Source organism: Micropterus salmoides, unplaced genomic scaffold (genome assembly GCF_014851395.1).
Source record: "Micropterus salmoides isolate LMB-PRFRI ecotype aquatic unplaced genomic scaffold, ASM1485139v1 Ms_hic_scaffold_6, whole genome shotgun sequence".
Classification (NCBI taxonomy): domain Eukaryota; kingdom Metazoa; phylum Chordata; class Actinopteri; order Centrarchiformes; family Centrarchidae; genus Micropterus; species Micropterus salmoides.
The window spans coordinates 36,009,387-36,036,985 of NW_024044348.1; the positions used below are offsets into that span (position 1 = coordinate 36,009,387).

Here is a 27,599-nt window from a genome sequence, read left to right on the forward strand (position 1 = left end):
TGAATCTCAACTTTTATTCTTCTATCAATAATGTATTAATGAGAAGAAAATACAGTCACGGGAAATAGTAGGTGAAGCCTTTGGAATGACCTGGATTTCTGCATAAATTGGTCATAAAATTTGATCTGATCTTCATCTAAGTCACAACATGAGCTAAACACAGTTTGCTTAAACTAATACCACATAAACAATTATATGGTTTCATGTTTTTATTGAACACACCATGTAAACATTCACAGTACACGGAAGACACTGACATTCTCCTGCAAAATTTCTTGATAAACTTAATGTTGGTGTGCTACGCCTACACACTTAGGGTGTTAGCATTTTCCAGAGATTTCTGTAAGTCTTCAGCTGACACTCTAGGATCCTTCTTAAACTCATTTAGCATTCTGCAGTCTTGTGCAGTCATATTTGCAGGACTGCCACTCTAGGGAGAGTAGCAACAGTGCTGAACTTTCTCCATTTACTGTATAGATAGTTTGTCTTACCGTCTTTTAGAGATACTTTTGTAACTTTTCAAGCTTCATGAAAGTCAACAATTTTTAATCTTTGGTCTTCTGAGAGCTCTTTTGTTTGAGGCTTGGTTCATATCAGGCAATGCTTCATTAGAATATTGAAATTACAATTGGTGTGTTTTGTAGGGTAGGGCAGCTCTAACCAACACCTCCAATCTCGTGTCATTGATTGGAATCCAGGTTAGCTAACTCCTGACTCCATTTAGCATTTGGAGAAGTCATTAGTCTAGCGGTTCACATACTTTTTCCACCTTGCGCTGTTTACACCATGTGTTCAATAAAAGCATAAAAACATATTGTTTGTGGGGTATTAGTTTAACCAGATTGTGTTTGTCTATCGTTGTGACTGAGAAGAAGATCAGATCAATATGTAAGTATTCGATCAGCAAATACAATATATTAAAGGATTGTGATGGGAACCAAAAAAAAATTACCAGGTCCAACTTTAATTTTTTTTTTTATTCACACTTTCTGCAGTATATGAGCATGGTAACTACAGATTGTGGTTATGACAGATAAACTGGGGTTAAGGTAACCAATCATGGTTAGGGTTAATAAGAAGGTGAAAGTCAAACTTGCTACATGACGTCCAACGAAGGTTGAGGTCAAGGGCAAATGGGCTTCGCAGAAGGTACTTTCTTCCCTCATCCAAGAGACTTCTCTTTAGTTCTGGAGACACACAATCTTGCTATATTACGATTTCACGTCACTACATTAAGGGCACACTCCATTACACTGGCATTTAATATAAATCTTCAGGTGTGGAAATGTACAACATGGATGTAGGCTTAATTCTTAGTGATATTGGGCTGGTATTTACCTCTTATCCAAGCAGATGAAGATATTAGAAATTTGCACAATGCACGCTCAGCAAACCAAGGATGAGTCCACAAACATGAGCCCCATTAAAAAGGGTCTAAAATCCCTGCCTTTTAAGATCAGGGATCATGAAGTAGCAGGCTGGTTGACAGGTCAAAAGGGGCTCAAGCACCTGCCCTTTTTCTTCCTCAAGAGAAAGTGCACTTTATCTGCTGTACGATGATGAACAAAAGTCTAAGCTACTAGTGCCTCGAGTTTACAGTTAATTCGCAAAAAGACAAAAGGTAAATATAAGTCTTGCTAACATGCATGACTCATGAACTGAGCTAATGTAATAACTTTAGCTAGTTTAGCTAAGGCAATTTATCATGGTTGGTCATACAGGGTAATGTTACTGTAGCATACTTAATGGAGACACTACAGGTAAATACAGTAAGATTTGTGTCTAATAATGTAATCACGAACGTCACATTGATATGCAAATTAGGCGTTAACTAATTAAAATGCGCTAATTTGAACACATTTGACACTTCACTGCAGGTGGATAGGATAAAGAAAATAACTAAAGCATATCATCACAGAGCTTCCTCAGTTAATGACTTACATCAAGACTCTTTCCCCCTGAAATGTTCTATGTAAATATGCAGATCAGATCAGTTCATTTACAAGAAATCTATGCAAACGAGGCTTAAAACAACAACTTAGTAGAATTAAAACAAACTCCATTCCATGAAAGTAAAAGAAGACATGGAAGCAAAATAGACCAAAATCTTAAAATTGACCACTATATGAAAAAGTGTCCTACCTTAAACAGTAACTTTATATTTATGACAGTAGGCTCCTCATCTAATAACTATCCATTCTATTAGTTTGTTGTATGCTGTTAGATCTTTACAAGAGCTCCCTCTAATGTGAAACCAAGTCCTAAGGAAATTAAGTGTTATGTAATCCAATAAGACCAAAAGAATTAAAAGGATTTATTACCTTGTGAAAAATAAACAAATTATTAGTGAAACTAGGACCCTCTCCTTGGTGCAGTCATTTATTCTAAATATATACTAATAGCATAGAAAACATGCACATTGTGGCGTAGTTTACTTTGCTGTAGTCTGCTCTTGTGACAAACCTAGTGAATACTAAAGAAACCATGGTCTCTCTGTGAACTGATTATTTTGTGGAAACATGTTGAGTATTAAACAATTGCGTAAGTGTAAGGGAATTAAAATAAATTGGTAAGAAAGTCAGAGTTGTGTTAGCATATTGAATGTTTTGTCTAAAAAAAAATTCATGAATAATTATGAAAAGTGTGGGTTTTTTTCACTTGAGCCCCTGCCCACCGAAATGTCTGTGCACGTCGCTGGCGGTTGAGTTAGAGGCCTCCAACATAAAACACATAATTATTGTTCCATTTTGGTCCCTGTTAAGCACTGTTAGAGGGCTACATGCCCTACTGTGACACCAACACTGGACACCCACAGCCTATGTGGATATTTGAGTCGCAACCTGAGTGGAGTGAGCCATAACATACTGTAATGTATAAGCATGCAGGTTATATTGAGCATTTTTTCCCGCTTAGCCGGTTGCTATGCCGACCTTTTGATGGCAAATAACTGACATGACTGGTCTCTGCAGTCTGACTGAGTCATCAGTCATAGCCTAATGACTAATTAGTACCACGCCAGCTGTCATTCCTATAGATTCAGCAGCTTGACCCTCTCAGGCTCCAAGTCATCAGAAGGTAGCTCAAGCTGGGCCATCTAGCTGTCACACTGTTCACTTGTAGTTAAAATCAGATGTTTCAAACACCATGCTGGGGATCTGCAGTAGACCACAGTCATTCCAGAACACCTCAGAGTTATTAGCAAATATTTCTTAAAAGAACAGAGAAGAAATGAAAGTTGCGAATTAAGTCACTGCGTGGATGCAGCTGTTAGTGACTTGTTTTTGTGAGCTTGTCAGGTTGGACCCATGTTAAAAGCTAATTTTCAGTGTGTTTATTCTTGAGGTTGAGAGGTTAAACATATTCATCCAGGGCTAAGTTTGTGTGATTTAAGTGTACTTTTTAAAAAAAACAGGTGTGGGTGTCTCTGTGTTTGTTCTTTTCCTCAGTTACTTTATCCTGAACAAGCGAACAGGTTTCCTGATTATCAAGGAGAACGCCCCACCTGGAACCTATCAGTTGCAGGTCAGTGTGTCTGATGGAGTTTGGCCAGATGCTGTCTCTACTGTCACTGTGCACGTGAGAGAGCTGCGAGACGAAGCCATCTACAACTCAGGGTCTCTTCGCCTGGCGGGTAAGATTAACACTACAGAGACACACAAACACACACCTCTGTTTCTGGGTCAGGTCAAAAATGGTCTCTGGTGTCCTCCTTGATCTTTCTCTGGCTGTCCCCTTTGATCCCTTCCCAATCGATGCTGTGTCTGGGTTTGGTTTTGGTTTTGGTCTGGTGTTCACAGACAGTTGGTGTTGTCTGTCTGTCTGTCGAGTCCCACACAGCTGTAGAGTGAAGGGTTATACACCACTCCACTTTTCAGATTACATCGGTTGCAATGTTAGCATGTGACTAAAGTCATACACTTAGTAGTAATTGAGATTAGTTTTCATAACTGGACCTAAGAAAATCCTATCTGCTGAGGAAGACCTCAAAGTGGTTGAAAGCTCCAGAAAAGCTGGTCACTGGACCTTGAATTAAGATTTTTGGTCAAATTACTTTTTCATTATATCTGGTTTATTGACAGTAGCCTATTCTCATATTTTTATATTATACAAATGTGTCTCAGTGACTAGGAATGAGGATCGTTAATTTTTATTGATATTGATACCCTTATTGAGACTGCTTAACGATCCGATTCTGTATCGATACCACTATCGATACTTTACTATTATTTAGTGATGGTTATTTGGTAAGACCAGACCCAATGGGCATGAGGTAGACCTGCACGGTATGAGGAAAATATTCAATGTGCCATAACGTTGAGATGACATATCACTTGCGATAAATAAACATATATTGAAGTGTACAAATTAACTGCCTGATTGTTTTTAATTTAAAATTTAAAATACAGCCAAATGTTGTTTCTAGAGCAGCAACATTAATGTTTACAACAGCAACGTAACTCAATAACTTTATCTGACATCACAAGTTGTGAGTGACATTTAGAAAGAACAACATCAGTCTGTATCAGTCCCTCCTCCTCTCTCGCTTCCTGCAGGTAACGTTACCAGGTAGAAGGAGGAGAGGCTGGTTTGTCTCAGCGAGAAGCTGAGTTTTTACTACAGACTACAGACCAGTCTGTGCTCCAGACAGACTTTTTTGTGCTTGTATAAAACATACAGGATGAGATACTGAGGACAGAGATGATTAAATTAACCATTTCTACATGTTTAATGTTACATTACAGACAGCTGTATTGATAAAGTATTGTCTTTTTACTTACAGTAACGAGCGTAGCTGTCATCAACTAACGTTACAGTAGTTTGGAGCTAACTTAACCCTCACCGTATTCCACCACAACGGCGCAGCCTTTTACTCTGCTGCCGCTGTGTGTATGTGTGCATGTGTAGGACCGAGAGCAGGCAGACTGCAGCCTGATGATTTTCTTATCCATTGCGTTTCTATTTAAATCAGATTTGACACTCGAGACATAACATTACATCATAGGACCCGCAAGTCTCGAAAGCAGTATCGATTAGCTCGAACCGTATTGATTTTCGAGTTTTCAGAAATTTTGGAACCGGGTCCTTTTGGAACCGGGTCTCGATCCCTATCCTTATCAGTGACAGACCAATGACTGCGTTAACACACTACATGTTGGAAAATCCAACATGTAGTGTGTTAACGCAGTCCACCAATCCTTTATCATTGTAACTTTTTTTCATTTACGCTGTCAACAGCACTCATACTTGAGTGGAATCAGTGAAGACCACATATGTATGCAGAATTCTGTTTATGGCAATAAAGTTATAGTTCTCAACACTATACAGGAATGCAATAACTTATGCTGAGACTGAGACGCTTTCTCCTCATAAAGACTCGTAAATCTTGATACTCCCTGGTCCACCAAAAACTGTCCTTGAACTGTGGGCTGTTTTATGTGCCGCTCCTTTGTCTCTGTTTTGTTTTGACATTCATACAAAAGTGCTGGACCTCTTTGCTTATTGCCTTCCAAGTAGATGGCATGTGACATTCATGCTATTACAGCAAAAGGTAGGACCTATAACAATACCAATTTGCGATTGGCTGATAGAATTAGCAATGTTGCCCAAAAGCTAAAACTGTGCTGAACTTAGTACTGCTGAGCTGAGTGTCGGAGAATGTGGTCATTATTTGCAGACTTGTCTCCAGTCATAGAAAATTAATGAGCACTGATTACTGTTTGGTCTAGTTGTTTGCAGTGTTTCAAAGGACTGTCACACTGTCAGTTAAAGATGTTTCCTTAGCAAAAGATTACACCCATTATTAATCCCTCTCCCCTGACTCATGGGATCTAAGTTGTCATTGGCACACACACAGAAAAGCCAGTTTCCATTACTTATGCTGGCAAAATAATTAGTCGATAGGTTTTGCTCAGCCAGCACATTCTCCTCACATGTTGAGCAGCATCCATCATTACCTGAGGTAGAGCACATCGGCTGTCGGTTCAGAATTAAATTTGCTTTAGAAAAATGGGACATGGCTGAAGGATCTTTTATGATTTCAGAGATATTGAAATAGAAGCAGAGTGTAGGCTATGGGTGCACTCCAAAGACAGGAGGAGAGTAGAGGGAAAGAAAGAAGGAAAGATAAGGATGGTAGGGAGAGTCCAGCCTCATATAGGTAGTAGATAAAAGGATTTGCTTCTCATTCTGAAAACAGGACTGGGGTGAATAAATGTGCACCAAACCCAGAGACAGTGTGGTGGAGAACAGCTGGTGCCCACATTTCAATATTTGTGTAAGGGAAATGACTCCATTCACAAAATGTAGACTAGTAAATGTGTGTTTAAGTTGAATAATGGAAATCAAATAAAATGTTTTCATCCATGTAATGCAGAATTATAAAGTTAGGTTTGTCAACAACTTATCACTGTGAGGTGGTCAATTCATTGAAGATTTTCTAATGACTGCACTGTCATTAAAGGGCTGTTAGCTGCAGAGTGTATTGATTTAATTGGCCCTGGTTGTAACAGCTAGAGAGCACTGGTATCAGTGACTGCTGTGAGTATAGTGTCAATATCACTCACACCCTTGTAACCTGTACTTCAGCAGTGAACAAATTCACTAAAATGTAAGTTTAATGTTTCAAAACAAAATGTAATATCAAGGATTAATTACTTTAAGATCACCCTGAGGGGTAGGCAAGGTGTGTGTGTGTGTGTGTGGAGGATATGTAGCAGCCATTTCCAGGACTTTATTTTTCCACGTGGAGCTTTAAAGTAAACAGTTTCATTGATTCTCAGTCTTGGGGATTATGAAAATATTCTACTTATAGCATTACTTACACCCTCCTTGACATTCTAAATCCCATTTCAAGAACAAATGTGGAATGCAATAAGGACGCTGAAAGGACGCACTAGTTAAATCTGCCTTGCTGAGATTAAGACTCCCTCCCTCTCTCACTCTCCCTCTCTCTTTCTCAGTATTGATGGAAAGGTACAAAACAAAAGGTCCTTGAAATGTCCACATAACACTATTTTAGAGAGAAATGTATAGTGCTCCGGGGGAGAGCCCAATCAGAAGCACAAGATGAGAACATACACTTCATACAGAAGGCTGATGTGGTTTGTCTTACATGATGAAGGGAGAAGGATTCTATATCTGTCTTTTCTCATCTGTCTGCCCTCTGAGGTACGTGCACTATGGGATCAATATGCAAACACTGAGAAAATATCTTACTACTTGTTACTGTCCCTGTGAATGTCAGTCAATGATAGCTAAAATGCAAGTATGATAAATGCCACAAAATCATAAATAAAATGTTCCTTGTGGTTTTAATAAATCAGAGACATATGTGTGGGAAAGTGCTAAGATCTTGTTTGAACACCATCAAGCCAACAAATGTTCCGAATTCACTTTCAGCATTGAATAATGGCTGCAACCAGTGATTAATTTCATTGCCAATGAAAGGGACACTCCACCGATTTTACACATCAAAGTCAGTTTACTGGTCATGATGAGTAATTAATACTCAGCTGGAGGAAAAAGGTTAAAGAAATAACCCAGAAGAAGACACCCATCACAATTTCCCAGTGCACAGGATGGCTGAGAAAAGAAGAAAATCATTGTAGCAGGAACCAGCAAATATTTATCATTTTTGATTAACGTTACATTGATAATGAAGGTTGTTGCTAATTATTTTCTTCCAATAGGTCAGTTGTGTAAGCAGCTTCCTGCAGTCTTTGTGGTCAATTGAGTCTCTGTGGATCTGTTGGCCTTCTCGTCAGATTCTGGGCAAACAAGTGTGTTTCACTACTGTTCCCACAAGCTGTTCCTTAAATCAATGTAATATCATGGAATAGCGTATAAACACCATGCCACTTTTAAGGATATTTTGGCATGCCATGTCAACGCATTTTAAGCTTTTTGCGTGTCATTTCACGCTGTTCAGTCCCTGCAGATCTAAGCAACACAAAGGAGAACGTCAACGCTAGCATCTAGCTAGCTAGTTACTTAAACTTTAATGTAGCTAACGCTATGTAGCTAACGTAACATAGCCAGCGTTAGCTATGATGTAGCATGGTAACCTACGTAACTTAAATAAAAACCAAAAATTAATATTATGTCCTTTTTGTTTCACATGGTAACTGAACGCCGGTTGCCTGTATCAGGTACCAACCTACTAAACACCAGACCACCCCTCCACTACCTTAGTTTCGGACTTTCATTGCTATTTATATCCCACACGCTGATTTTTTTGTGACAGTAGGTGTATGAATAACACGCCGTTTCTGAACAATAGAGGTCAATGCAGTCTAAATGGCGTGAAATGACACGTGAAAACAAAAAAATGTGTTGGAATACCACGCCAAATGACTTAAGAAATCGGTTTGTTATTCATATGCCTTTTGACGATACCAGGCTGTTTTAATCACTGAGTGGGGTCCTGAAAGAAAAGTGGTTTTAAACCATGGCATTGCAGGTTGTGTGTTCTCCACAAGCATCACACCATTCACAGGGGGATAAGATCATGATTGTAGCATTTGTTTAAGGGAAAACACACTACATTGAATACAGTGAAGGTGAGAGAGATTTATGTTCCAGCTGAGCGCCATCTGTGCAGTGCTGCACACAGTTATGCTAATTACCAATATGTTTATATTGGCCTCATTAGCTACCTGTGTTGTCTTTATTGTGATACAAAGTTGAGAAAGGCAGGGTACAGAAACTCCCATAAACACATCTCATAATAGCTAAACTGATTCAGTCCTTACTTTATGTTTTTGTAAAATATTCAGTTATATATAAATAATCATTAAGTTATTCTTATTTTATACATTTTGTACCTTTAAATCTACATGTTACTTATCAAGTAAAAATTTATTTCTTCAGTAGAATTTAATGCGAAGTGATAGCAGTTCTGTAGAGACAATACTGTGACATCTTCTTCTCTTCTATTTCTCTTTTGTAGAAGCATGTTGGTAAATATTTTCTTCCTGTCAAGAAGGATTCAAGGTAGTATTGAAGACTTTAGAAGTCTTCAAACCTTTAAAGGCCCCAAATGCTTGACTTTGTCTAAAGAGCACCTTTAAAGGCCGCTCCACTGTCACTGTCAGTCAAGCCAAGACAGGAAGAAGCACAACAAACTGCACAAAGAACATGATAGTGGTCTGTCTCAGTCTTTCTCCCAACAGTATAGTACTACATGGTCAGGATATTTTTCCCTATCTGCGCCTATTTGTGTGAAATCACAAGCCTACAGGCGGGAGTGCGTCAGTGCATTACCGCCTTGCCCAACTCAAATGAAGCCACTGGGAAGGAGAAAGCTGTAGTGAATTGTGAGGTTGGATCAAAGCCAGGTGCAAAGGCTGCCACTCTGTGTTAGGAGTTACTACCCTCTCCCCCTAGCCCCCATCCCTCCTGACTGTCTCTCTGTCTTCCTGTATCCTTTTTTCTCCCGCTGGAATGACTGATGGGAGCTGACATTAGCCTCGATCCCTCACGCTGTATCCGCTGAGCCCATTCAGAGCCCCCTGTCTTGTCTCTTAATGCCTAGGCTCTGTCTCCCTCTAAACACCCACAAACCTAATCACCCTGCCCAACCCCTTTTATATATATATATATATATATATTTATATATATATATATATATGTGTGTGTGTGTGTGTGTGTGTACGTGTATGTGAGAACCAGTTTGAGTCTAAGAATGTTGATTATTAAGACATTTTTTGTGATGTAGGAGAGTTTCTAGTAGTCCTTGGAATAAACAAGTGATTTTTGGTCACAGTACCCGCTCTTCCTATCTATGCTGGCCTAGATGAGACCCCTGTCTAATGCAACTTAATGCAAGAGATGGAGGGGAATCTACAGTCCTTGTCCTTGTCTATTTTCCAAGGTTATGGACTTTTTTTAGCACAAAGTTCCACAATTATGTTACTGTCCCTCCACAGCAGCAAATGAAACACTGTCTGCTACATCCTAACAAGACCAACCTTGGAAGATACCCACTTGATTTGGGTAACTGAGATATCTGAAGCCTCAAATTAGCTTTAGCTGAATTTTGTAATGCATTTTCACAGAGAACGAAGACTAGATTTTGTCTCACTTACTTTGAAATTACATTAAGAAGGGATATCTTCTAGACCAGTATAGATAGGGGGAACAATTACAGCTACCAACAACTGCACATATTGACATGTGAGTGTAGCCTGCCACTGATGCAAGGAAGATGCAGCTGGTACTGGTACTGCCACATTTGAGACCATAAATTGACCCGACTATATTTGTGCTTTGTTTGTTTCAGTTATTAACCTTCAGCTAACGAGTCTAATGCTAAGCCTTGTCTTTTTTTGTCTTCCTAGTTTGTCAATCTACTTGCAACAAAAGACATGTAAATTACTGGCACACTCAGATAGATGAAGAGAAAAAATTATTTATTAATTACATTTTAAAACAAACGAAACAGTCCAAACACATTACTTGGCTTGGACTCGTCAGGTCAGCAGAACTACAGGACTGGAGATAATTAAACATAAAATGTTTTTTCACACGTGGCTTGACACTCGCCCTGACCCTCTGCATTGTCATAACCAAAAATATTTCACACTGGAATATATTCTTGCAAGCTATAGCTTAAAATCAGCATTAAACACTCCTGCAGTATAAAACACAATTGGGACTGCTAACGGCCAAAGTTAAGCAGATCTTTACAAAAGGCTGGAAAGGATGAAAAGCTCTGTCCATTTCTCACTCTTCCCAAACACTTTCTTTTCTCTCAGACATTCTGAAGAGAATCTGACAAAACTGAGTGGAATGTTGTGCAAATGTGCCTGTGTGCATGTGTGACTAAACCCCAGTGCAATCTCTCCTGGTTTTATACATACATTTCTTTGATTCTGCTGTGTTTCAATGAAGGGGAAAAAAGCATGTGTCTGTCTGTGTGCAAGCCCTCTCTGTTAGGGAAATGTGATGTCATGTTCTTCATAAATAAACAAGCCTATTTATTAAAGCAACTGTGTAAAGACAATTTGTCTTATTCTATCAACAGAAATAGGTATGTACACCCTCCATTACTGCCCGGCTCTTTCCACTTTACAGCATGGGGGGACCGGTGTTGGCATGTCAGTCCACCACTTTAATCTAAACGAAAATATTTCAAAAACTACGGGACATTCATCCTCGGAGGATGAAGGTTGAGATTGTTTCACCCTATCCCATGGAGCCTACAGGATAAAGACCACTGACTTCGGTCATTCCCTGATTTTTCAAGCTACCTTAACTAGCATACGTCATAGCGGTGACTGATCAGAAAATGGCTATTTTACTTTTGTAATGGTATGTGTTTTGAAAGTCACTGATAGATGATATTGTCCTGCTAATAGTGAAGCAAATTCAATACTTTGTTGTTTATTTTGGTGGGCTTTTTGTCAATCTCAGGTGGGGCATTGAAAATCATGACAGATTTTAAAATGAGGTTAAATCACATCCTATTAGGCCTAAAATGGCCTAAATTTCTTATAATATGAGCCAAGCTTGTGTCTTAATGTCTTTGGCCTGACCTCAGCCATGACACATCCATGACACATGGCTGAGGTCTTTATCTTTACAAAGGCCAATAGTCAACAGGTTAAAGTTGATCTTGTTTTCTTTTTCTTATGCACACTGTCATATGTGGTCCTTAAACATACAACTCTGATATGCTAAACCACTGGACTGGTGAGCATTTACACATGTACACACACACACACAGAAAACCAGACACACAGTACCAACACAAAATAACTCTCCTTACAAAAGATTTTATCAGTGAGTGATTGAGTCATTTTTTATCATTTATCATCACAGCTCCAGTCTTGTGTTCTGGACAATTTTTTAGTTGAGCACTTGAGCCCGGTAATCAGATTGATTCTTGAGCAGGGCTGGAAATAATGAGGCCACTTTTGCAGAGTCTACGATTCCCATTGTGTTTTTTTCTCAGACATCACAGCAAAGGAGTTCATTGAACTGAGAGGGAAGCAGCGGAGCCGCTACGAGCTGCTGGTGGACTTCCTGTCTGAGATGCTCTCCGTTCCACCTGATGATGTCAACATCTTCAGCCTAATGGATGTGAAGGAGCGAATGCTGGATGTTCGCTTTGCTGTGCACGGTGGGCCCTCCTTCCTCCAGCCTGAGAAGTTGCACGGTTATTTGGCCGCCCACAAACAAAAGGTAGGTCATCGTTTGTGTTCTTTAGCCTTTTAACAATATTGACACTCAAGGTAGACACACAAATTGCTGTCAACCTGGTTGTTTTTTTGGCTAATCTGTTGGAGACTGTGTTCCCATTTTAGCACTTGATTGATTGACACCTCCTGAATGAGACGTACAATGTATATAACATTATCCAACCAGCTGCACACCAGTGTACTACAAACGCACTGTATATGTCAATTCACAGAGAAAGTCCAGATTGGCAAGAGTGAATGTTCCAAAGGCTTTGCTGTCTCTCTGCTCTCACACTTTTGGTTGGTTACAGGCAGCAGTTTTGCTTCTGGCAATGTTTTGGGTAAAGCCTGTGTTAAATTCCAACATATCGGATATGTCAGTCAAAATGTGGGATTTTGTGACTGTTTGCTGGATGCAGGACTGAAAATGTTCAAAATTCTACACACAACTTAACACATAAACCCAACTGCATCAGTAAAAAACTGTTTTTTTTTCACATTTCTCTATACAAGGTCACCTTTAAAAAACTCTTCACACAATCAGCACAACAGAAGCCACTGTGGATTAACCTGTGGATAATTTTTTATTGCTTTCACAAAAAAATGCATTTCTTCCCTTGATGACCTCTATGAAAGACTTGTGCTGGGTGAGAAAAGGGGACAACTGAAGGTGTTGTAAATGTATGGGATGTTGTGCCATTTCATCTCTTCCAGTCACAGAGTGTTTTACAGTCTGTCCTAGGATGGTGTCACTTTCCTTCCACCTTATTCTGTGTTCCTCAACCCCAGAGAGTTTATGACCACCAGCCACAGTTCAGTTGTCCCTCAAGGACACAATGAATGCTGGATGTCTAGACATATCTTAATTAGAACAGTTGTATTTCTATATATTTAGCTGTCCTAGACATATATATATATATATAGTGAATATGTATAGTTTTTTATTGTATTACTGTAATTTGTGCACTTGGAATTGCTTTCTGCAACATAATGATCGGGATCCAAGGAAGTTGCAAAAAAATCAACATTTGATATTTTTAGAGGAGAAGGACGACTTGAGAGATTAAAGTGATGAAAGAATTTGGATATTTTGAGATAACTGGGGAAACGCAAACTTGATTTTTAGAGCATCACCTAGAGATCAGAGAGTGCCATTATATGTGCCTGACTACTGCAACATTTTGTGTTTCAAAGGTTTAAAGTTTAAGCTGCACAAACATGTTTAGGCAGAGAAAAATAAGAGGAAAGTGTCACGGGATCCAAATAAGATAGAGAATTTACACTCACTATGATCTGAGCAACCTATATTGTCAGCAAATCTGACTTGGTCAGCCTGGTATTTGAACACTGGACCTGTAGATCTTCAGAGTAGGTGATTAACTGACTGAGCTACTAGTGAGACACTGTTTTCACACACCTTCTCACAAGTTTAGGTAGTGACGTCACATATACCAGACCCGGATAGTTTTGCCAGTTTAAACTTAAAACGCTTACAACAGTGAAGATGTTGGTGAGAAAATTCTGAGAAAAATCACACATCATTCTGCTGGTTTTGGGTTTGTTGTTAATTATTTTGGTGGCACTTGATTGAAAAATTAGCTAAAAGGAAAATGTTCATACTTTACAAGTTATTGCAAGATACTGAATATCACAGACTCACCATTTGACCAATCCAAAAATCCTTTGCAACACTTGATAATGGCCATCTAGAGAATGTCTGTCTTGATTTTGGTAGCGTTTCAAGAAAGACTTAGATATACAGTAGGTGTTAATTGATTTAGCATATTCTGAAAAATATAGAGTGACTGACTTCTGAATTGACCATAGGTTGCAGTGAGGCAAACCTCACAAATCAGGGGATGTGCTGAAAAAATTTCAGCTCTCTAGGACATATAGGTACTTTTCTTAGATTTTTTGAAGTTTGGAATGAGAAATGTTTAGAAATATACATTTCTCGTAATAAGCCACGCCAACTTTGAGCAATCATTACCAAATTTTATGCATCAACTGAGTATATTGAGCAATATTCTAATATAGTATAATTTACTTAATTATATACAACCAACAATGTTTGCAAAATAACTGGCTTTCTCCCACCTAACCTCCTAAATGCAAGACACACTGACTGTGTTATGAAGGGATGCATCATTTGATGCCCATAGCACACGTTGGACGTGCCGTGCAGACCGAAGAAGTAGTTTTCTGCTCCTTGTTGTGGGACGTATGTGCTGGGAACAGACACAGTAACATATCCGACCTGCTTGTCATGATATGCCATCCATGTCAGGATGTACGTCACATGCCACTATATGCATCAGTTGAGAATGCAACTCTTCATCCATCATACAGTGGAATTAGACAATGTGAAGGATTACTAGCTATAAATGAATGTGGTGATGGAAACAACCAAAAGAACCACTGCATTGACATTAATATTAACACATTAGATTTAGATTGGATTTATTATAGAGACAGTTCCATTGAATGGTAATGTTTGATTGTATTTAGCCAGAGCACATTTTTCACAAAAGACCAACTTATATTGCTAATGACATAGCCTCTATAGTTAGCCTAAATCTATGGTGAACATTCTTTTAAACTTCTTTTCAGTGTCAGTGATATATTCTAGTCTCCACAAATCAGCCTGCACAAACCATTTCTGCTTTATAGGACGGGGGGGAATGAGGCCTGATTTAGACCATTGTCCTGGACAGTTTTTTCTTAGCCAACCCAGGAAAGGTTATTTCTAGTCTATTCATAGTCCCTGAGAGTGGAACATCTTTTTAAATCCAAACAAATTTGACTCTAACAGAAATGCACAGTGTGGATTATGCCTGTAATACTTTACTGCTGTTGCACTTACATGAAGATAAAAAAAACTCAACCAGAACTGGGGTCTGTTGAATGAGAACGGTGTGTAAAATTACATAGATCTTCCTATGTTTACTCATAAATTCCTTTTATAAATACAATTTCACCCTCTACAGAAGGCGGGCTATGCAAAATTCAAAACATAAAAATATATACACATATCATCATTATATAGAAGAGAGTTAGTAAAACAAACATTTCATTTCATCAGACTGACGCTCCCTGGTTGCTGGCTTCAGTCAGACCTCATTTCACGATTCAAAAGTTTGGAGGTTGGAGACCTGTGTATTTGTGTGTGTGTGTGTGTGTGTGTGTGTGTGAGACAGAGAGAGAGAGAGAGAGAGCATGAATTGTATTAATTTCACCAGCAGGGAGCGAAAGAGAGAGAGAGAGAGAGAGACCTGACTCTGTGTCCTCAGAGGGAAGAAGAGCCAGTCTTTATTTCATGTGTGTGTCTGTTAGGAGAGAAACGTAGCACAAGTCCAGAATCCAGTCATGACCATGGTGGTCAATTCAGGTCAGTCACCACACTCAATCCTTTGCCTCTCTCATAGCTTCTTTCCTTGGTGTAAACTCTCTTTTGTTTCATGTGACAAAGAGGAAAAAGGCAAAAGATTAGCGCTGTGGAGAAAAGCAATCAAGTATATGAATACGTTTTTAGGTTGAGAAAAGCACGGCCACAGAGAGAAGCAGAGCGGGAGAGAAAGATGTGTAAGCGGAGAAGTAGCCGAAGCTTTCAGGTGTGATTTGTTAGGAGAGCACTGAGCGTTTCATCTGAATTCAGCCAGGTTCTCCGGTGAAGACATTGATCAGAATGAGATTTGAAGCGTGGCAATGGAGAGGATGAACAAGAGCTGGAGAGATAGAGGAGGGGGTAACCGCTGGACGGTATAGAAAGAGAAAGGGAAAGGAGGAGGGGTGGAATGAGGGGGGAGATGAAGCCTGAAGCTGTGCTTATTATTAATGTTCTCAATTCTCCAGTAATGCTTCAAAAGTAGGAGATTTAAAAAAAAAAAAAGAAAGACAAAAAAAAACTTTATTCCCCATGTCTCTATCTCTCACTGCTTTACCTCAATAATGAAAGTTATCCCTCAGTGTTTTCAATCCAGCAGGCCTCGCTTGACTTTTAATGATACTAAATTGGTTTTCAACTTTCTTAAAATCATTGGTACGGTGCTCAGATACCAAGGTTCATCTTTTCATTATATTAATGTTGACCTGAGGGCAGTGGGGAACGTTTCGGGAGCTTCTTTGTGCATTGGAACAATAGTCCAAGGAACAGTACTTCCCTATGGCCCTTTGTTGCTTGCTATACACAGTGCTCTGCCTTTGAAAGATTCAACATATGTCTCTCATTTTCTTAACATTTGGGAGATTATATACAAAAGATGGGGCATGCCGATTTCTTTTTCAGCCATTTATGCTTTAGATTTACTATAGAGCAGGGAAATCTGTATATACTTCAAAATAAAATATTCCCACAGAAGAACAACAGCCCCTCTTGAAAAATTTGGCCATTAATAAGAAATAAAGAATGAGAGAAAAACAATCGTGAGTCAGAATTAGAGAAGAGATTGTTGTGTTTGAGTAGCGTTAGGCAACACAGTCTAGCTAGCAAGTCCTATGTGTACACAACAAACTCTTCTTCCTCGTTTCCACCAGCATTTCCTGCAAGACCACAAGATTTCAGAGCGAGAATTGTCCTTAAACTAGACTTCATTTTCTTGTTAAAAACAAAGGGTGTTACCAGGTGTTACTCTCAGGGATCCTGTCCACAATATTGTGAGACACCTTGTATAACAGTCTGAACCCGTCGGTGGCAGAGAAGAATAGAAGTACTTTTTGTGGACGTAATTTTGACGGGCACAATTGCCCCAATAAAGAATATGCACACTACTGCAAATTATTTTTGTACTTTTTGAAGTTTTTGTATCTATTAGTCATTTCAACAGCAAAATATGTGAAAATAGGATCCAGGTTTATAAATACAGAAATTATCCCTTATGCACAAGTTTTGTGATTAGATGTACAGGCTAAAACATATTGATGCATTCATACAACATTCTAATGTGAACTCTTTAAAGGGTAATGCTAGCATTATTTTCTCCTTTTATTATTTTAATAGATCCCTTAAAGAAGATCCTGCTTTATCCTGCTTAGTGTAGTGGCTATATTCATTTCAGTGGAGGAATATCTCATCAAATGCAATTGCATTTATTTTATGTATGGCCAACAAGGGACTCAATAGACAATGCTAGTTAGCAGGACAAATTCAGGTTGGTTTTGGTCTTAAAAAAGACTGACGTTGCAGACAGAAGTCTAGTTTTTGTTTTTCTATACAAAATGAAATGGCTTTGCACACCATTTTCTTCTCTATTCTAGTGCAGGACACCTTATCTCATACCTTAATTATACATCTTTATTGTTACTATCTTAGCTATCTGAAGCTTATTTGTCAGCCATTCACTTTTTGGACTGTCCAGTGCACATGCTGTCCTGCAAACTGATCCGTTCTTTGGGGGGCAATTGACACCATTTCCACAACATATTTGTTTGGTCTGTCAAGTGAAACAAAATGTTATGTAACGCCCAATGACCTGCGGAATACAGGGAAGAGGGTTTATTGATACAGCGCATTCTGAGAGTATTCAAACCCCTTCACTTTTCCCATTTTGTTATGCTGTAGCCCAAAAAATTTTTTGAATTTTTGAAATCTACATTATATATCCTATAATGACAAAGCAAAGAAGAAATCAAACCCATAACTCAATACTTAGTTGAAGCACATTTGGCAGCGATTGCAGCCTTCAATCGACTCGACAGTCTTTGCACACCTGGATTTACTCCTATTCATCCCTGCAGATCGTCACAAGATCTGTCAAGTTGGAATGGGGGCCATCGGTGGACTCTCCATAGACGTTTGGGTTCAAGTCCAGGCTCCGGCTGAGCCACTCAAGGACATTCACAGAGTTGTCTCTAAGCCAGTCCTGCATTGTCTTAGGGTCTTGTCCTGTTTTTAACCTTCTGCCCAGTCTACTACTAAGCTTTGGACCAGGTTTTCATTAAGAACATGTCTGTACTCTAACTGCTCTGTTCAGCGTTTCCTCAACACTGACCAGTCTCCCAGTCACACAATTTATTTTGGACATTTGGACTGTCCCTCAATATTATATACTCTGACATTGCTCCAGTGTTGGGCGTACAATCTGCCACATTAGCTACGCAACATGCTAGCACGAACTTCAACAGGTGAACCTGCAAATTAAATGATAAAACTACTTAAAAAAACGGCAAAACTTATAGCTTGCAAGTTTGAACTTGGGTCACGGAGTCAGTGTTGATCCATCGTTCAGCTTCAGTTTTAAAGCCCCCCTGCAGCCAGTTTTAACTGCCGTTTTTGGTTAATGTTCTTTCTCAAACAGAGAATGGGGGTGTGATTAATAGTCATACATCATCAATTACCATGACAACCAAAACCTGACCGGCTGGAGTGTTCGCTAACGATATGCTGTGTTAACATCACTACACTGTAAAGTTTAGTACACTTTACTGTCTGGCAGGAGTAGCAATTACTTACCCATGCTAGAAACTAATGTGCGAGTATCAGCTGTTATCAATCATACAGTCCTGTGGTCCTGTCACGCACTGCACACGATAACTCCCACTACGTTTTATGGTGCACTTACTTTACTGTGGGCGTGGTGTTGAACTGTGAAGTTACAATACAACCGTATACTTGAGCTTCTGCATGTAAAGTTGACTTGTTATGAACTTTACTAAGAGGATAAATAGTAAACTGGAGAGATTACAATAATGATATTTTCATCAGCTTTAGCTGTAGATATTGTGTCCCTATATTACCAAGCATAACATACAGTTTACAGGCAGGTTGCTGGGCCTGAGGCAGGCACATTATGAAGTCCTTACCTTTATATGTTGTGTCCTGAAGAACGGGGTATTTACACATTTTATACAGCCTCATTAGGTTGACAATAAAATGAATCACATTTTATGCGGTTGCAATCATATTGAGCAGATGCATAGTGCATTAATGGTTAAACATGTCTTATATAAAACTATTAATGTATTTTAATATTTATAAATTGCAATTAACAATAACACAAACACAAGATTGGAACTTTTTAAAATGTGTGGATGTACCAAATGGGTATGGTCAAAATAAAACAACATTTTAAACTAGAAAAGACTCAAGAGCAAACCAAAGCTGTACAATTCTCAAGATTTTATTTATAAAAAATATTTTACATAACATTTACTGGCTCCACATGAAAAGACACACAGACAGATATCTTACAAATAGACAAATGTGACTGAGTATATCTTTGGCCTTCATTAATAAAGACTAAGATCTCAGTTAGCGTGTAAGAAACTGCAGTTGAGTACAGATGTTTAATAATGGCTGGCCTCCACAGATTCAGGTCCTTCCTTTCTGTAAATAAGAAAATTAAACTAAACTAAACGGAACAACCACCGGCCCTGCCATAAAGTCGACCTTTATGGAGCTTATAATGTTCTGTCTCTGGTGATGTTCAGTCTGAGATGTGTTAAATAATATGTATGTATAATGTGTCTTCTTACGTTTCAGTGCGCTGAGCGCTCACAACCTCCATATTAGTGAGCTGGTAGTTGACAAAAACAAGCAGAGAAGCCACACACTTGTGGTGCCAATGCTCATTATTGAAAATTTACCAAACGTTTGAGACAGTATATAAGTTTTCATCATCGGAGTAGCTATGACCTATGATTGTGCAGCTGCTCTTGTCACTTCTTTGCCTCTTGCTTGGCCAAAGCCATGAGTGCTTCCTTTATAAAACTAATTATCTTACCCATCTACAAAACTCAGTACACATTTACAAATATAACATTATAAACAGATGACACGCACAGATGCCATAATGAAAATGAACAGCACACTAAACTAAAAAAATAAAATGAAGACTCTCTGTTAGCTAACTTTCTGCAATAACTATGCAAGCTAACTACACCTGGCTAACTACAACATAGTTAACTTAGCTCACTAAACTAGAAAGACAAACTGACCATCAGACACACAGACACAGAGACATACCTACTGTAAGTTCTAAGTAAATGACATGATAAATTGGCTAGCTAGCTCACAACGATGTTTATCGGTTTGATGCTCTGACTTAACGAGGCGTGACGGCATGACAGTATTTTAAGGAGGGATGACAGTGCGCCTGCGCAAGCTTGGAGAATGACGTATGATTTATGGAATTTCTATAGTCGTACCCACCACCCCGTTTTAACAACTAAGCAATTTTTGCAACTTTGAGCACAAAATTAAGCTATTTGTCAAAAAATATTTGGCGAACTATGTGGGTAATCAAAACTGTAAGGAAATCACTCCTTGAGAAAAAGTTTTCCAGTTGCTGTGGGGACATTTCTGTAAAATATACATGCACTGGGTCTTCACATCTCAGATGGGAGATGTACCTGAAGACTTTTGTGGTGGTGTAGCCAAGAACAGAACAATTTGCATGCTTTTCTCGTATCTTCAAAATTTTTGTGCTACCAGAGTCAGTGACTCAGCATAGGGAAGGAAATAAAAATGGTGTTATGGTGGATAGATCCACTAGGTATTCCATGGGCGGGGAGCGGTCACATAGCTGGAGGTGGTGCTATGTTGAACAAAGCCCCATAGGGCGTCACATCGAGAGGCAAATGTCCTTTATAGAACACACATTTCCTGATTCATAAAGCAAAACAAAAGAGAGTGGATGATCTTTTTATTACATTTTACAATGTGCATAATATGTGACCAGTCAAGGGAAACCAATGAGTAGAAGCGTTTGTTTCCAATTTGACTTTGAAGTGGATACTTTAATGACACAGGCAGGTTAAATGAGAGCAGGTAGTTTTGGAAGGAAAAAAATACTACTACTTGGCAAATGTACAGTCTTTAAAGCATAGTTAGAAATAAGAATAATCCATGAAACATAACCTGTATCAAAGTTAAGCTAATGCCGCTCAGGTCATTTGGGGGAATAGATATGAACTGCATGTTTAGAGAGCGCAATCCAGTCACACTGAATAAGGTCCAATCAGTCCAGAACATTGAGCATGAAGTGACCTTCTTTCGGTTCAGCACAGTTCACATCGAGTGTTTGTTTGTGTGTGTGTGTACACCACAGCACTACAGTACATATTCAATTTCCATTTTGTTTTCCCCTCCCCCACTGCTTTATCAAACTGCTCAGAGTGTCTAGAGAGTCACAGTTTCCTTTCTGCCTCATCACCATTTAGCCTGCTCTTTCAGAAACTAGTGCAGAAAAACTGCTTGATTTCTTAGATCTAAATTGCCTACTGTACTGTAATAAATTCACACATTGAATTTGCACTTTCCACATCAGCATTCTGTTTATCTATGTGTTGGTGTGTGTGCACGTGTTTACTGGTCTGTGTAAATCTGGGGTGCTTGGGTTAAAGTTAAATACTGTATTGCATGTCAGTTTCTAGACTGGGTTTTGCTATGTTGCTGTTGCAAATGTTCCCAGGTTGACAAAGTTGTAAAAACGTTGGAAAAACTATTAATTTGCTTCAGTAAACCATTATCACTGAGAAATATTTCACAAAAACCACAGTTAATTTGGTCAGTGAATATAGATGAAGAGAGAACTGTAAATGAGTAATAAGTAAAGACTGCAGCATACCAGAAATGCTATGGTAATATACACAAAAAGATCAAAAACATCACTTTCATGTTAAAGCTGAATTAGAGTCAGTAAATTTTAGCGATTTTAAGCTTAAGGTCACATATATGTTCCACATGTTGTGTCCTGTCAGCTGTTCTGGTCCAGATGGGATGTAAGAAATACACCTCGATTTTGAATCGAAGGATGTTGACAGATTATTGGGATACAGTTTAACATATCGAGAGCATCCCTCACATCTGGTGTTAACATGTCTGTTGCATTCATGAACGTGAAAGTGCTTATGCCCTGATGTGCTACTTTTAACTTTTACTGAAGGTTCAATTTATGTTTCACTGGTATCATGTCAACTGTGTTGCCAATATCTGGTTTCTTCTTCTCTGTCTTTCTCCATCCAGCTCCAGTCATTCATGCAGGTTAGCGTGTTCCAAGTTCGAGTTGACGAGTGTCCCAGCTCAGAGTGTGCCGGCGCCGGTGGCTGCACCAATGTTTTGAATGTGCGGGACACTCCCACAGTGGTGGACTGTGGGACTATGAGCCTTGTATCTGTGACAGTGGAATCCACAGCTGTGTGCTCCTGCCCAGGAAGAGAGCAGTCCCATCAGCCCTGCACCGCATATCCCAGAAATCCCTGCTTCAACGGTGGTGTGTGTGTGGACACTCAGCATGGCTACAGGTGAGCTGTACATCCACAAATCAGAGCCTAAGGGCCAGAGTTTATTAGCAAGCCATCACTTTTTCTACTAACAAAAAATTACTTTTGTGGCTCTAGTTACATTATGGTTGTTACCAATTCAAAAATGTTGATACCTGTATGCCCTGAGGTAGCAGAACCTATAAAAATGAGCATAGTTAGAATCTGTGTATTTTTTCCCCAGTGAAAAAACGTTTCATTTTGACTTTATTATGCCAAAAAAGATAATAACCCAGGATACCAATGCCATTTAGTTTCCCTAGTCATTTACAGGGGAGAGGACGTAGAGCTTAGATATGACTATACTCACACTCGGCCCAGTTGCCTTGTACCATGCCTGAGCATTATTGCCCCCCTCCCCACTCCCCTGCTGGCCTGCGCTCACATTGCGCCTAGCTATCCGAGCGGGAGCACGTTTACGTCATCACTCCAGTGTTTCCCATACATTGATTTTTTTGTGACATCCTGCCACAATATCAACGCCGACCACCATATATTGATTTGTTTTGGGTTTTTTTTCCACTAGGCCTGGCTACTTAAAATTGTATTTGATTGCCACGATATCCTGAACCGATTGCACTAGTCAAACGAACTGGAATTTGAGGGTTAAATGTGCTCGGGCACGGTATGGATTGCCTAGTGTGAGTACACCCTAAAGCAGAAATTGCAAAGAAAAACAGTAAAAAAAAAATATATAAATAAATGAATACAATGATGTAATATTCTAGAACTGTTTACATATAAATGTGGTGGGATCGGTGCATCACTGACAAAATGATTCTAGTATTTATTTTTTCCACTTAGTCACAAAATATGTGTTTGGTTTAGTAGGCCAGCAGAGTAAGAGAGTGTCACTCCTCCTGTTTCTTCCTCTTTCCTCTTTTTGCTTCTCTCATTCTTTGTTGTGTGACAATTAAAATTTCAGATGATGTTCTCCTCCTAATCATGTTGGAGTGTCTGTTTGAGGTTACCTGTTAGCATTAAAATTTAAGCCTCATCATGAGGGTATAAAGTCTCACTTCTGAAAAACTAATGCATCAATAAATCACTATGCAATGTCATTGTCTGTATTTAGTTAAATTTTGTGTATTTAGTTACATTTTAAAACGCCAAAGTTCAGCCATGTTCCCCTAACTAACCTCATTAGCAAAGTGCTACTGTAACAGGGAAATAGAACATTGCTGCTGTCTCTATTACAATGGAAATTCATATTTAATATTAAGAATAGAAATGTCCCCAAATGTCTTTGTCATTTCATTTGAGGCAATAAACAACCATTGTCACATAAGACAATATATAAACATTAGAGTGATTTGAATGATATGAATAATGACAATTTGGTACAAAGCTCAAAAATGTGCCCACAATAGTTCACTATAGTTTAACGGCCCAGTGCACACTAAAAGCATTAAGAAATAGTACATCCAAGTACCTGGATATTTCTGTCCATCAGCTGCTAGGATACAAGTGTCATTTATTGTGTGTATTCATACATACATATACACGTACTTTTTTTTAACGTTTAATGTTTTTCTGTATGAAACAAGATGTTGGGTTGATTGGTCTCACTCATCCGATGTGAATTGATGAGATGACTGTAGCTCTGGCTGAAAGCTGCACTGTTTTGATTCCCACTGACATAAATATTGTCAGGCAATTAGCACATTTCTGCAATAAATTAGCCCTTTCGATAATGTGTATGATCAGTAATTCTCAAAACCTATATAGGTACGATGATTTTACATGTCATAGTGTTGTTTTTTTTATAATACTGAAAGAAATACTTTGTAATTGCACTTCATAGATATTTTTATGATATGGTTGTCCTGAAGTTTAGTTTGCTATGGTTTATAGTAAAAAAAATGTTTTTGCAAAAACTGTACAAAACTCTGCAAATTACGTAGCTGGTTTACATAGGGGTGCTGAAATATGAAAACTCTTGGAAAAGTTTTGCTGAGACCACTTTTCCCTTAGAGCAAAGCCATCTAAATCTGTAAGTTAACATACCAGGGGATGTGGACCTGGACACACATACTTTACATTTGCAGTTATAATAATAATAATAACTTTATTTGTATAGCACTTTTCAATACAAGTAACAAAGTGCTCAGTGTACAGCAATCACTGTAAAACAGACAAATCGAATAAAAATCAGTATCACACACACACAGTGGTATGCAAAGAATAAAACATAAACAAGTCAATATCTCTCTCAAAAAGGCGAGTATCTGTGTGCAAAAGAAACAGCCAGTGCAATGATGGTCAAAAATTACTGGTCAAAAAGGACCACAAGATTTCTGTCTGAGGTCTTAGCATAAGTTGCTAGTTTACCTTGGTTTTCCATGATGTGATTCTTTGAGCTAGGGGGCTGAGTACAATGACCTCCAATTTTGTAAGATTTGTTGTAAGAAGTTGTTTGACATCCAGTAATTTATTTCAGCAAGGCAACTGTGAAGGGTTGCATAGTTAGACTGGTCACCAGGTCTGATTGGGATATAGAGCTGTGTGTCATAGGCTTAACAGTGGAATTGTGTATTTGCGGATGATATTACAGAGGTGAAGCATAAAGATGAAGAATAGAATGGGACCTAGAATGGAACACTGAGGGACAACATAGAGCGGGTTTGTTGCGGATGAAAATGCTCCAGCAATTGTCATGTAGAAGCACCTGTGAGAAAGGTAGGACCTGAACCAGTTTAAGGCAATGTCAGTTATTTCTGCCCACCTTTCCAGTCTGCCGATGAGCATGTTGTGATCGACTGTGTCGAACATGAGGTCCAAAAGAACTCGTATGGAGCACTCACACTCACCAGCATCTTCAGTCAACAGAATGTCATTACAGACTCTGAGGAGAGCCGTTGCAGTACTATGGCGTGATCGCAAGCCAGACTGGAATATTTCGAATAAGTTATTGTCTGACAGATGTGGCACTAGTTGGTTGAAGACCACTTTTCCAGGTCTTTACATAAAAATTACAATTTAGAAAAAAGTCTGTAATTATTCAGTGGTGGATGGAGGGATCTAAATTAGTTTTTTTTAAAGGAGAAATTCAACAAGAGCAGTTTTAGCACAAGTGTGGACAGAGCTGGAGGTCAGTGAGCTATTTATAGTATAATAGTCAAGATGAAAGGGCTAACAGTAGGCATAGTCTGCTTCAGTAGTCGTGTGGGGACCACATCCAGGGGGCAATATGATGACTTCATGTGGTGAATCATATTATTGAGGTCAGAAAGAGATATTAAATTAAAGGAACTAAATATAACATCACATGATCTGTGGATTAAAGGCTCTGCTACAGATCAGTTTTAGGGCTAGCTTTAAACAGTCTGTGATCAAATTTCAATCAATTGTATGAGTAAAACATTTTTTAAACTGCTTGCAGAGGTCAGAAAGTAGTAGAGGTAAATTTGTTTCTGGTTCTGATTGGGGCAACCCAAGTCAATGTTGTCAGACACTGTTTGTTAAAGGAGTTCACCAGGAGCTCAGTGTCAGAGACAAGAGGCTGTTAAGATGAGAGGACTGAAAATGCATTAGCGTTTGTTGTCCCAGCTCATCTCATAGGGAAGCTTGGACAAGATTTTTTAACGCTCTGGCTACCCCTTTAGTGTTGTTTTTCAACATTTAGGGCTCCATGGTCAAGTTAGCAACAATAAATATACATGTTGTGAAACGTCACAATTTGATAAGGTTTAGGTACCAAAAGTACTTGGAATAGAATACTTGGAAAACATCATGGTTTGGGTTAAAATAACTGTTACATATTTCAGTTAACTTAACTTTATGCTACAGGGATTTACACAGTGCGATGAACGATGATGCTAAGGGGCTCCCTAGTGCGTTACAAACTGAAACCAATGGGTCTTGACCATGCGTCCATATGAGATGACCTGGGAGTGAGATTGGGTTGGTTAATGATTGTGTAACTTTAGGCTACAGAGATGAATACAAATTAAACATTATACTACGATGATCAGATACACGGATATTAATTTCAAGCGGTTGTGTTTTGGATTATGCTCGCTCATGAGTTCAAGTGAGCACATGTACAAGCACACACCTGTTTTCAGTCTTAAAACCGCACCCCTAGTGGCCGCTGAAAACTCCGTAATGCCCCTTTAAAATGATCATAATTCAAGATTACGGTGAACTAATCTCTGGAAATTAGAGGTGTGTTTGTATGGCGAACACATAGTTGTGGTAATAAACACTCTACACTGCTTAGTTGATCCTACAGACTATGTGTAGTATATCAGTGATATATCAAGACAAAGACAATGAGCACTAATCACATTCAATGGTTTTGAGCCTAAGTTCAAGAATTCATGCATTTCTAGTTTTCAGCAATGTCTAGCCATGGTAAATGCAGACCGGCATGATATTTACTGAGGAGATGAGCAGGGGAGTAGATGGACATGAAGGGAGGAATTAAAATGAAATTAAAGGAGTGAACAAAACCTCAAAACATATGCTGTTGAGACCGTGCTGGAGAGATGAAGACAAAATGGCTCTTGTGTTTCTCCGTATGTGTGCGGGTGTGTTAATGCTGAATTTAGTATTGAGGAAAACTCTCTCAAGTTAGGTCGGTGATTAAAAAAATGAAGGAAATGAACACATCAAAGCAAACAACAGTGCCACTAAAGGAAACCTTTATTTAATACTATGGAAGCAAATGTTCTAATAATCCCTTAACCACTGAGCACCTAATTTGAACTCCCAGGTCTTTTCACACATATTTTGCTCATTAACAGCAGAGCATGTTGTTTTTCACTGGTGTGTTGCAACTGTAGATGGATTAATTAAAATGAAGTAGTATTTTTATTCATGCTAAAGGGAATTCTTTAACAGCTGGAACAGCATTGGCAGTGTTGGCAGCGTAAGTACAGTATGAGGCAAGGAGAGTGTATTTACTCCAAGCATGTTTGAGGCAGTTTATTTAAACTGAATCAGTAGTTTAGGAAACTAAATGTTTACTTACCTTTAGTTGGATTTGTTTGGTCAATTGAGAACAGTGCAGTTGGCAACACATGACTGTTCAGTATCCATGGATTTCTATTGTGTCCTCATACAACTATTATTTCAATCAGCAAAATACATTTTGGGAAAACATAATCCACAGATTACTATTTTCTGCCATGCTAGCATTCATTTCCTATGCATGAAGAA

General features: G+C 38.8%; 1 protein-coding gene across 1 annotated transcript in view; it reads left to right on the forward strand.

Annotated features, from left to right (window-relative positions):
• si:ch211-186j3.6 (neural-cadherin) overlaps window positions 1–27,599 on the forward strand; it is a 298,231-nt gene that overhangs the window by 179,064 nt on the left and 91,568 nt on the right. The window contains exons 24-26 of the mRNA XM_038700849.1: window positions 3,447–3,631; window positions 11,954–12,183; window positions 22,141–22,418. Coding sequence (XP_038556777.1) covers window positions 3,447–3,631; window positions 11,954–12,183; window positions 22,141–22,418 — 693 coding nt within the window. The remainder of the gene's footprint in view (window positions 1–3,446; window positions 3,632–11,953; window positions 12,184–22,140; window positions 22,419–27,599) is intronic.